The following is an 11,450-nucleotide window of genomic DNA, read 5'->3' on the forward strand; positions in this document are numbered from 1 at the left end:
ATATTTATGCCAAATGAGCTGAACCCTTCATCCAACATGGTCTCGTAGGTGCTGCTTGTGTTAGGCAATGGGTATAGGACAACAAAGCCAACCTGCTGCTTCATCATCTTCAACGGTTCCTAAGGTATGTGCACCCAATCCGTTAGCTTTGTTTTTTATATTCACCTATTTTGTGCACTCAATTTTTAGTTGCCGCTATTTTCTAACCTTTTGCAATCCATCTCCTATTCTCAGCATCGAAGACAGCTCTACAATGATTTGACTCAATCTCAGAAGAAAAGAATATGGGTGATAGGTTTTGGTGGTCTCCTAAAGATTGCTTCTAAAACCCTTCCTATAGGTTTTGCAGATTGGTTGAAGGCTGAGTGCTATGATGCTGATTCATCGGAGCTATTGTTTCCTGGCAGAGGAAGAATAGGTGCAGTGTTTGCAGATCATATGATCACAATGCACAGAGATGTCCAGACAAGCCCGGAAGAGAAGTTCAAAATCAAGAAATAGTTTAAAATAAGAAATAATGTTACTGAAATGTACTTGAATGTGTTTGTGTGAAAATTTGTGTTCGTCTTAGCATATAAGATGTACAACGGGTCTGCCAACATAAATTTTCACACAAACACATTGAAGTACATTTCAGTAACACTATTTCTTAATTTAAACTATTTCTTAATTTTGAACTTCTCTTCCAGGCTTGTCTGGACATCTCTGTGCATTGTGATCATATGATCTGCAAACGCTGCACCTATTCTTCCTCGTCGCTTGACTATTCATCCCCTTTTTGTGCGCCTTCTCCTTTCTGCGCCCTTTGGCTTTTGACTTTGGGGGTTCCCTACATTTGATTAGCTTGGACCAGCCACTACACCTATAGGGTGAAATGCAATATCAGCAACTAAGTAATCAAGTATAGGTGTACTAGGATGAAGTAAAGCAGAACATAGGGTCTAGTTTTTAAACCTGTAGTTCACAGTGAAGGTCCAGTAGGAGTAGAGGCACCTAGACCAGTGTTCTGTAGCACCAGGGTCTTGTGCACCTTCTGTAGTACCACCTTCTATAGCACCAATGTTCTGCCTATTCGCCATCTTCCTTTTCTTCATTTCTTCAAATTCAGATCGCATCTGCTTGATGTGCTTCTCCAAAATAGCATAGTTTTCATCACTTGTACAGCCCTCAACTGCTAGTGCTGCAAATGCGGTGGATGCGTTCGTGAATCTTGGAGTTTTCTAGCCGATCAATGGCATCCCACGGGCTACAAGTTCCACCAGTGCCTGCACATTTTGGACCTAATCTGTATCACTAGTAATTGCTTGTTGCGTCCACCTTTTATGGATGTAACTTTCTGGTATCAATTTCACCCCCATCCTGACCATAACCCTCACAATGTGGCAGCAAATGATTCTATCCCTATCAAACTTGTTGCACTCACAGCGGTAGCTTTCCTCCTCTTCTATTGTTGTAACAAGGTAGTTCCTTTTTCCATACCCATAAACAAAGCTGTTATTGGGCTCCACCCAATATTGGAACTGCCCTACAGGCTTCACATCATATTATGCAGTTTTCTCAAACTCTTTGGAGAACTTGTAGAACATATTCTTTGTGTATACAGTGGAAGCATGCTTCTTAAGTGGATGCCTTGACCATCGTCTTCGCTCATTCTCATCAGTCCTAAAGTCTTGCCCATCCTGTGCTACCAGACACTTCTCTTGTATATTCTGGTACTGTCTCACAAATTGTAGCACGAACAAGTATGGGTTCACATACTTCTTGAGCAAAGCATTGAATCCCTCACTCCTTTGAGTCGATTGGAGGAATGGGAAGAAGCTGTGCATGTAGTAGGCTGGAATGAAGCTCTGCCTTATGTGGTACAGGTGCTAAAAATGCTCATTGCCCTCCAAATCATGTTTCTAGACCATAGCAGCCCACTTTGACTCAAAATCTTCAGGACTTACGGTGTGGTTCAAGCAATCCACAAACTCCTCATTTAGTTCTTCATTTTTAGCAAGGATCGGTCCAATTATGCCTGAAAACTTGTCCATGATATGCCACCTGCAATTCCTGTGGGTCTGAAAGGTCCTAATGGCTAGAGGGGGGTGAATAGCCTAATAAAAATTTCTACAACAACACTTAACAAAATGGTTAGACAATTATGAGGCGAAGCAAGTGTTGCGCTAGCCTACTCAAAATGCAAGCCACCTACCATAATTCTAGTTTAGATAGTGTCGATTCACATAATAGCTATGACACTACCCTATGTTAGTGTGCTCTCAAAGGCTAACTAAAGAGCCACACCAAGCAAGCAAGCAAGCTCTCACAACTAGCTACACTAAAGAGCTTGACAACTAGTTTGCGGTAAAGTAAAGAGAGTGATCAAGAAGGTTATACCACCGTGTAGATGAAGGAACCAATCAATCACAAGGATGAATAACAATGAAGACCAATCACCTCGGAATCAATGATGAACACAATGATTTTTTACCGAGGTTCACTTGCTTGCCGGCAAGCTAGTCCTCGTTGTGGTGATTTACTCACTTAGAGGTTCACGCGCTAATTGGCTTCACACGCCAAACCCTCAATAGGGCGCCGCACAACCAACACAAGATGAGGATCACACAAGCCACGAGTAATCCACTAGAGTACCTTTTGGTGCTCCACCGGGGAAAGGTCAAGAACCCCTCACAATCACCACGATCAGAGCCGGAGACAATCACCACCCTCCGCTCAACGATCCTCGCTGCTCTAAGCCGTCTAGGTGGTGGCAACCACCAAGAGTAACAAGCAAAATCCGTAGCGAAACACAAACACCAAGTGCCTCTAGATGCAAACTCTCAAGCAATGCACTTGGATTCTCTCCCAATCTCACAAAGATGATTAATCAATGATGGAGATGAGTGGGAGGACTTTGGCTAAGCTCACAAGGTTGCTATGTCAATGAAAATGGCCAAAGGTGTGAGCTTGAGCCGGCCATGGGGCTTAAATAGAAGCCCTCATGAAATAGAGTCGTTGTACCCCTTCACTGGGTAATGATCGGGGTGACCGGACGCTCTGGTCCTACTGATCGGACGCTGCTCCTCAGCGTCCGGTCGCCCGATGGTGGCCACGTGTCTCTTGCGTTCAATAGTGAACATTTGATCTCAATGGTCGACATGTTGACTGGATGCTCCGATAGAGTTGACCGGATGCTAGACCCTCAGCGTCCGGTCGTTTACAGTAAGGGTCAAAAACATGTTTTTGCCGACCAGACGCGTCCGGTCATGCTTGACCGGACCCTGCTAGCGTTCGATCACACTATGACTACTTACTATGCTGACCGACAACACAACCGGACGCAGCCCTTCAGCGTCCGGTCACAGAGCGACCCAGCGTCCGGTCACTTCTAGTGACCTCCGTCTTTTCTATCTAGGGCGCCGGTGGCACCGTCGGACTATCCGCACTCTACGGGCGGACACTCCGCCGGTGGAGTTACTTACCCTTACACCTAAACTTCACCACCCTTGATCAAATGTGCCAACCACCAAGTGTATCACCTTATGCACATGTGTTAGCGTATTTTCACAAACATTTTCAAGGGTGTTAGTACTCCACTAGATCCTAAATGCATATACAATGAGTTAAAGCATCTAGTGGCACTTTGATAACCGCATTCCGATATGAGTTTCACCCCTCTTAATAGTACGGCTATCAAACCTAAATGTGATCACACTCTCTAAGTGTTTTGATCACCAAAACAAAATAGCTCATATGGTTTATACCTTTGCCTTGAGCTTTTTGTTTTTCTCTTTCTTCTTTCCAAGTCTAAGCACTTGATCATTATCATGTTATGATCTTCATTTGCTTCACCACTTGGAGTGTGCTACCTATCTCATGATCACTTGATAAACTTGGTTAGCACTTAGGGTTTCATCAATTCACCAAAACCAAACTAGGGCTTTTAGGGTCATGTTTGAAAAAACGGTGCAAATGGCGGCTCTCATCGTAGCGTCCTGATCGGTGATTATGTTGAGGGTGCCTTTCCGTCCATTGCCTCTAGTAATGTTACAAACAACCATTCATAGGTAGTTGCCTTCTCATTCCTTATAAAGGCACATCCTAGCTGAAAAAGTTTGGCAGTGTCTGTTGATTCCTATGAATGGTGTACAAGGCATCTCATATATGTTGGTCATATAGGTTGCATCAAATGAGACGCAGTCGCTATATGCCTCTTTGTAAGCTCGTCTTGCAGCTGAATCAACCCAAAATAGGTTCTCAACCCTATGGTTGTCATCGAGCTTGATCTTGCAGAAGAAATCAGGGTCTTCTTCTTTCAAAGCTCTGAAGTAATCCAAAGTTTCCTGCATATCTTTGATTTTTTCCGTCTTGTGGATGGTGGAGCAAAAGTTCGAAACTTGTTTGCCCTCGTATGGCACCAGCTGTGCAAAGCCATAGAACTCGCTCATCAACTGCATGATCATGTAGCAAAATGATGAAATCCTTTTTTGGCTTTGGTATCCCTCTATGGGACCTTAGGAACTTCTTGAGCGAGGGCTTTACCACAAGATCATGGTTGTGCTCGCCCAGAAAATAGATGACTTGCCACCTAGAGCCAATCATTTTGACCACCATCCTCGCCTTGCAGTTTGTATATAGCATTTTCTCCCTCTTTCTTTTCTTACATTCGTCAAGCTTCTTCCTTTTCTCCCCTTGATCATCCTCTTCCTCTTGTGCACTATCCTCCTCTTTGGCGTCATCATTGTTAGAGTAGCAAGTGATAGCTTCAACAAGCTGAGTAGCAATTCTCCTTTTCTTGCCAAAGCCTTCCTTATTGCACATGAACTAGACCTTCTGCATTTCTCTTGTGATTGCAGACCAGCGTGATGTGTTTGTTCTAATCGAGAAGCCAGTTCTCTTGACATAAGAGTTGTACTCCTTTGTTTTGTCCAAGGATGCAAAAGATAGACCATTGTGTGGCATTTGAGGAGTAGACCACACCTCTTCCTCCTCTTCTGCTACTTCATTTCCAGCACCATTCAATTCATTATCAGCAACTACAGGATTAGCAGTAGAACCTTCATTCCTGTCCTCAATCCTTGCCTGTTCAAATGACAATCTGATTTCAGAAACGGTAGGAAGAACCTCTTCTGAAACTACAGTAGCCGCCTCTGCTAAACTAGCATGACTAACTTCAGAAAAACTAGACAAAATCTGCTGGTTCACATGCTCATCATTAGGCTAAGGAATTTCAGGAATTGTAGGCACTTGAGTGCAGAAGGTAGGGTTGCCGGTCACATAATCCAAACCAAATGCATCTAAGAAATCTTCATCCAAATATGGTGGCAGCTTGTTAAGATCCATATTTCAGAACTACATACAAAACAGTAAGTTACATAAAATTAGGCAACCAGTCAAACCCATTAGGCAACAACACTATACAAAATTAGGCAAAAAAGGCCAACAACTTATGCAGTTTTGTTCAGTACATGCTATCAGTTTTGTTCAGTACATGCTATCAGTTACATGAAATTTCATGATAGCTGTGGCTATCAGTTTTCCACAGTTACAGTGGGACTAAAGACTGACTAACACTGTACCTAAATGTTACAACCTGTAAAATGGACACATGAGAGTTTAGAAACTTAAGACTATCCATGGTACAAAATGCATTTTATTCCATAGTCAGTTTTCAACTTAATGAATCTACTGTTCTTATGTTTCCCTCTTTTTGCAGAAAGTTGAAATTTGAGGCTTGCTTGTCCTCAACTCAGTTGATTTAAACATTTTCCCTCAGTTCTCACTACCATCTATGTGCTTATCCACCCTGTTCACTTGTTGGTTTCAGCCAGGCTTATTCAACTAGCCAACAGTGTTTTTCTCTCATAATAAACCAGCACTAGCCAGCCCAAACTAGCCCAGAAACCAACCAGCGAACACGTCGATCATGTACTTCTATTTAATTGCAGGTGTGAGGCCATCAAGCAACAAAATGAACATGTGCAGCAACCATGTGAAGCAGCTAACACAAAAAAGTTTAATGCATAGGAGTAACCATGTGCAGCAGCTAACACAAGAAAGTTTAATGCATAGGAGTAACCATGTGCAGCAGCTAACACAAGAAGGTTTAATGCATCAAGATGTACATCTATAGGAGTGGTGCATACATCATATATCCATGTTAACTAGTAAGAACACCATCTGGTAGTAAGATGTGCAGTAAGAACATTAGTCATTTACATGTCCAAGTAAGGATCGGATCTGCTAATGCACGACCTGTTCATTTGACCGTGGCTTGTCATAAACGATCGTAAATTTCCAGCCAAAATATTATTTTTCTCTCACACAAACCAACCAGCAGTACTTCTTCATGAACCAGCAACGATATGAACCAGCCAACCGAACAGGCTGGCAGTAGGAACTACATTACTATTTGTGATGCAAGAGAATAGAATTGTTTATGCAAAACAATTGAATTGCTTATGCAAAAGTAGTGAATTGCTTATCAGTTAGGATCAGATCTGCTTATGCAGTAGGAACAACAGTACTATCTGATATTAGAACTGGATTGCTTCTAGTAACAGATCTAGTTGGTTCTATTATGTAATTCTAGTATCTAAGAAGAAGCTGATTATCTGTAGCTGATAGTATCAAGTTCTTGCATATTTGTACGTACCTGCTTGTCGGTGTTTTGGACCGGGGGGTCCTCAACCAACTAGTGAATTTGTACTGCGTGTTCCCAATCCCAGATGGTGATGCAAAGAGACACAAGGCTTATACTGGTTCAGGCAATTGGTGCCCTACGTCCAGTCTGAGAGATCGATCTTGTATTCCTTGCACTGAAGTGCTTGAACTAGGGGGTTACAAGCCAGGTGAGAGAGGGAGCTAGTCCCAGGTCTCGGCGGGGAGTGATGTGGGCTGCTTGAGATGTTGCTCTCAGGCGGCAGGGAAGTGTGCGTGTTACAGGGTGTTGTTCTTCGTGAGTGCCTATCTCCCCCCCAGAAATGGCCCAAGTCCTTTCCTTTTATAATTTGAAGGGAGGACAAGGGTAGTACATGTGCTAACTATACGGTGTCGTGCGAACAGAGGCGGTGTGTCCGAGCCCTATAGCCTGTTCCTGTGGTGGTGTGGTCATCGAAGTGGTCCGTCCTTGGAGCGCTGGGGCGACGTGCTGGTCACATCCGATCCTATGCATCATGGGAGCTCCAGGGCTGCCTCGGAGCGGGTGTGGCGGTCAGCATGTGGGTCACTGTGGATTGACTGTGCGCGAGGTTGAGGCTCGATTGGTGCCGAGGCTGAACCGCGGTGGGAGGTCTTGGCAGACGTGAATCCCAAGATAGCCGAGACCCTGGCGTAGAGTGCCGAGGCCTGGAGGGAGCGGTCGATCTGGTACACTGGTTCGGAGGCGATGATGACCTAGGCCAGACTTCCAATGCCGTGTTGTCTTCGGGGCGGGGATTGCGGGGCACAGTGCGGGTGCTGATCGTGGGCACAGTGCCAGAATACAGTGGCCGGTAATCCTTGTCGAGTCTTGTCTCAGCCGGTATGGTGTTGATGCGACTTCTTGTCCCGTCAGCCACTCCATGGTGTCGAGCCGCCATCCGGCTGAGATCGCGGGAGTGGTTGACGCATTAATAGGACGTGACATATTATCGAGAAGACCGGTCAAGGCGGGAGCGACGGGTTATTGACAAGCCAGCCTCGAGCGATACAAAGAATAGCTATCTCATTCGAGGCTGTACGCACAGGGCCTAGGGCGAGACGGAGATTGGGCTCCTTGCTGAGGCCTTCCGCGAGAGGCCTCACACGAGGCGGAGATTTCATCAGGGCGCCGAGACCTCCCGTGCAAGGCCTCAGGCGAGGCGGAGAGCCGGTGGGCTCGGACGGGGCCGGTGATGAACCCATGGCTTACCTTCTAGCTTCGTTGTTGATGGGATTTAAGTGACTCTTTTGGTGTATGCTTGGGGTACCCCGTTCTATGGTACCCGATAGTAGCCCCCGAGCCTCGGGGGGAGTGCGTGCACTCTCCCTGAGGGTTTGTCGAGACTTGGCTTGCAGCCGCTCCTGTAGGGATTGTGTTTTGCTTCTTGAGGTTTTGGTGGGTGCGCGCGAGCACACCTGCCGGGTGTAGCCCCCGAGGCCCTAGAGGAGTGGAGTCAATCCTCCAGGGGCTTTTTTTGTGTTTTAAGTGAGGAGTTTTTATCGTATTTGTTGAGCCCACAAGTGTGAGCTCGGGTCACGGGGTTTTGGCAAGGTCACAGGGAGGGCTCCCGAGCCTCTACACGAAGCAAGAGGGCGGTCAGGGGTGCCCCTAATTTTTTGTGCCACCCTCATGCTTCCTTTTCGCTCGTTAGGAGGGGTGGAATGTGCTAGGCTACCCTTGGTGGGCACGAGCGGTGGCACTTCCGATGAGCTGTTATCGGGTAAGTCTGAGTGGAGGCCCGTACCCCGTTCGCTAGGGGATGGCTAGTGGTCTAGGGACGCACTCCAAGGATACCGGAGGGTTTCTCTAGTGGGTGCCGAGGCTATTCGCTGGGCCCCGGTGGCTCGGTGCCTCCCTACCGTGGGATCCCATTCAGAGACCTCCCTGCCAGTCTCGGACATGACTTAGGACACCCCGAGCGATTGTTTGCTCAGGCCTCGGCCATTCGTGGGCTCGCCCATAGTTGTCCCTGACTCTATTGCCCTAGGACGGCTATCGAAACCTCAGGGGGGCCAGCCTTCGAACCCCTGGACCGTAACGGGATCGGTGCCCTTTATCGTATTTGTAACAAAACTTCTAGCGTGGACTTAGGTCATTTGTCTTTGTCTTGGGTGCAGAAGGAGCCCCCGAGCCTCCGCCCGGAGCGGGAGGGCGGTCAGGGGTCCCTGGCTTTTTTGTTCGACCCTCACATATCCTTTTCGTTCAGACGGAGGGGTTGTTTGCCGAGCCCATTCGGGTACGAGCTGGAGCCGTTGGGTCTCGGCAAGGTTGCAGGAAGAGCCCCCTAGCCTCTGCACGGAGCGAGAGGGCCATCGAGAGTTCCCCTGGCTTTTTGTATGCCCCTCGCGTGTGAGGGTTTGTCTACCGAGGCCCCTTTGGGTGTGAGCCTAGGTCACAGGGTCTCAGCATATCTATAGGAAGGGCTCCCTAGCCTCTGCACAGAGCGAGAGGGCCGTCAGGAGCTCCCCTGGCTTTTTGTACGACCCTCGCACTTCTTTTTCGCTCGGAAGGAGGGGTTGTTTTGCCGAGCCCCCTTGAGTGCAAGCCGGGGTCGCTAGGTCTCGGCAAAGTTGCAGGAAGAGCCCCCTAGCCTCTGCATGGAGCAAGACGTCCGTCAGGGCTTCCCCTGGCTTTTTGTACGACCCTCATGCTTCCTTTTCGCTCAGAAGGAGGGGTGGAATGTGCCAGGCTACCCTCGGTGGGCACGAGCGTTGGCACTTCCGGTGAGCTGTTATCGGGTAAGTCCGAGTGGAGGCCCGTGCCCTGTTCGCTAGGGGACGGCTAGTGGTCTAGAGACGTACTCCATGAGTACCGGAGGGTTCCTCTAGTGGGTGCCGAGGCCGTTCACTGGGCCTCGGTGGCTCGGCGCCTCCCTACAGTGGGATCCCATTCGGAGACCTCCCTGTCGGTCTCGGACACGACTTAGGGCGTCCCAAGCATTTCGCTTGCTTAGGCCTCGGCCCTGTGTGGGCTCGCCCATAGTCGTCCCTGACTCTATTGTCATAGGGCAGCTGTCGAAACCCCTAGGGGCCTAGCCTTTGAACCCCTGGACCATAATAGGCTCAGAGCCTGGTTCCTTCATCTGAAAGGAATATGGCGGGGGGAATATCTTCCCCATCGTCTCGGCAACGGCTGGCGCGCCTTTTGAGGCGGTTTTCTAGGGAGATGGAATGATGCCTGCTGTCGCAGCAGTCGGGTGCGATGTGGTGGATGGGACGTAACTATTCCTGTAATTAATGAGAAAAAGGTGGGCACGTGGGCGGTAAAATCGGATCAGGGTTAACCACACCGGATTCCGGGAAAACTTCCCCGATTTCATCGCCCGTCTATTTCACCTTCACCCTACATAAATACTCAAAGAGCCTCGCCCCTCCTCACCTTACCTTGTCTACGTTAGCTCTGCCTCCATCGAGCCATCGCTAGAGCTGCGGGTGCTAGGAAGAAGAAGGGAGAAGAGCGAGCCAGGGAGAGAGCGAGAAAGAGGGAGAGAGAGAGAAACTCACCGCCGTATTCGATCCCTCCACCACATCCATGGCCGACGACATCGTTGTCATCAAGGCGGACCCTTGGGATCCGTCTGACATCACCGCGGAGATGCTTCAGTCGCTTATCGACGGCGGACTTCTTCATCCAGTGACGGACCCCAATAGGCCAGAGTGGATCGCTCCGTACGGTGAGCCAGAGCCGAGGCCTCGCGACGGTTACGTCGTGAGCTTCGTCTCCTTTCATGAGCGCGGCCTCGACGTCCCGGCGGATCGGTTCATGCGGGTGCTCCCACACTACTATGGCGTGGAGCTCCACAACTTCAACCCCAACTCCATTACACAGGCGGCCATCTTCGTCGCTGTCTGCGAGGGGTACTTGGGGATTGCTCCCCATTAGGAGTTGTGGCTCCATCTCTTCCGGGCGGGGTATACCACTAAACCGACAGGCACATCGGGCATGAGGAAAGCGATGAGGGCCGGTGGCTGCACTCTCCAAGTGCGCCAAGACCGCTAGCACCTCTACATCCCAGCCCAGTTCATGTCATCCAATCGTCGATGGTACACAAGCTAGTTCTATCTTCGCAATGACGATGGAGGACTTCCCCCCTACACTGGGCGGATTGTGGGGAGCTTCCCGGAGAGGTGGAAGTACGGCGTCCCAAGGGAGGACTAGCCCAAGCTACAGCCGCTTCTAGAGGGGCTGGAGAGGCTACAGGGCCATGGCCTTACCGCGGTTGTGTTCGTGGCTGCCTTCCACCGCCGGAGGGTGCTCCTGCTGATGGCTTGGCGGCGGTGCCTATTTGAGATGAGGCCAGTTGAGCCCAATGAGGGCATCCGGATGTCCTCCTCCGCCCTTTCTGACAAGGAAATTCTTCATCAGGTGGGGGAGATGGTGGAGGCGAAGCTGAGGGGTGGCAACCTGACCCCCATCGCGATGCGCCCGTCGCGGGGGTTCCTCTCACTGGTAAGTCATGCGCCGTTGTAGCCCCCGAGCCTCCTTCGTTTCTCCTTACTTCTCGTTCTCTTATGTGCATTCACCGTTCCTACAGGGGATGAGGGACGTGCGCGCCTCTCCACTGCCCATTCCCGAGGACGTGAGGCAGCGGGCGATCAACCAGGCGCACGTCGAGGCGTAGAAAAAGAGGAAGGACGCCAAGGCGGCAAAGCGCACAAAGAAGATCCTTGCGCACGAGGAATTAGATAAGTGCCGCCGGCAGCAAAAAAAGGATGGCCTCCCGTTGGAGGAATCCCCATCGCCATCGCTGTCGACGGAGGCCTCGGATGGGGATGACGAGGGCGAG

At 49.2% G+C, this 11,450-nt stretch overlaps 1 protein-coding gene across 1 annotated transcript; it reads right to left on the minus strand.

Moving 5' to 3' along the window:
* Positions 1 to 666: 666 nt before the first annotated feature.
* LOC136468639 (uncharacterized) lies at positions 667 to 4,803 on the minus strand. Its single transcript, XM_066467134.1, has 5 exons — positions 4,525 to 4,803; positions 4,133 to 4,433; positions 1,424 to 1,525; positions 955 to 1,180; positions 667 to 862 (listed from the first exon to the last, which is right to left on the minus strand). The coding sequence occupies exons 1-5, from the start codon at positions 4,801 to 4,803 to the stop codon at positions 667 to 669; spliced, it is 1,104 nt and encodes a 367-aa protein (XP_066323231.1).
* Positions 4,804 to 11,450: the final 6,647 nt, after the last annotated feature.

This window comes from Miscanthus floridulus, chromosome 8 (assembly GCF_019320115.1).
Source record: "Miscanthus floridulus cultivar M001 chromosome 8, ASM1932011v1, whole genome shotgun sequence".
Taxonomy (NCBI): domain Eukaryota; kingdom Viridiplantae; phylum Streptophyta; class Magnoliopsida; order Poales; family Poaceae; genus Miscanthus; species Miscanthus floridulus.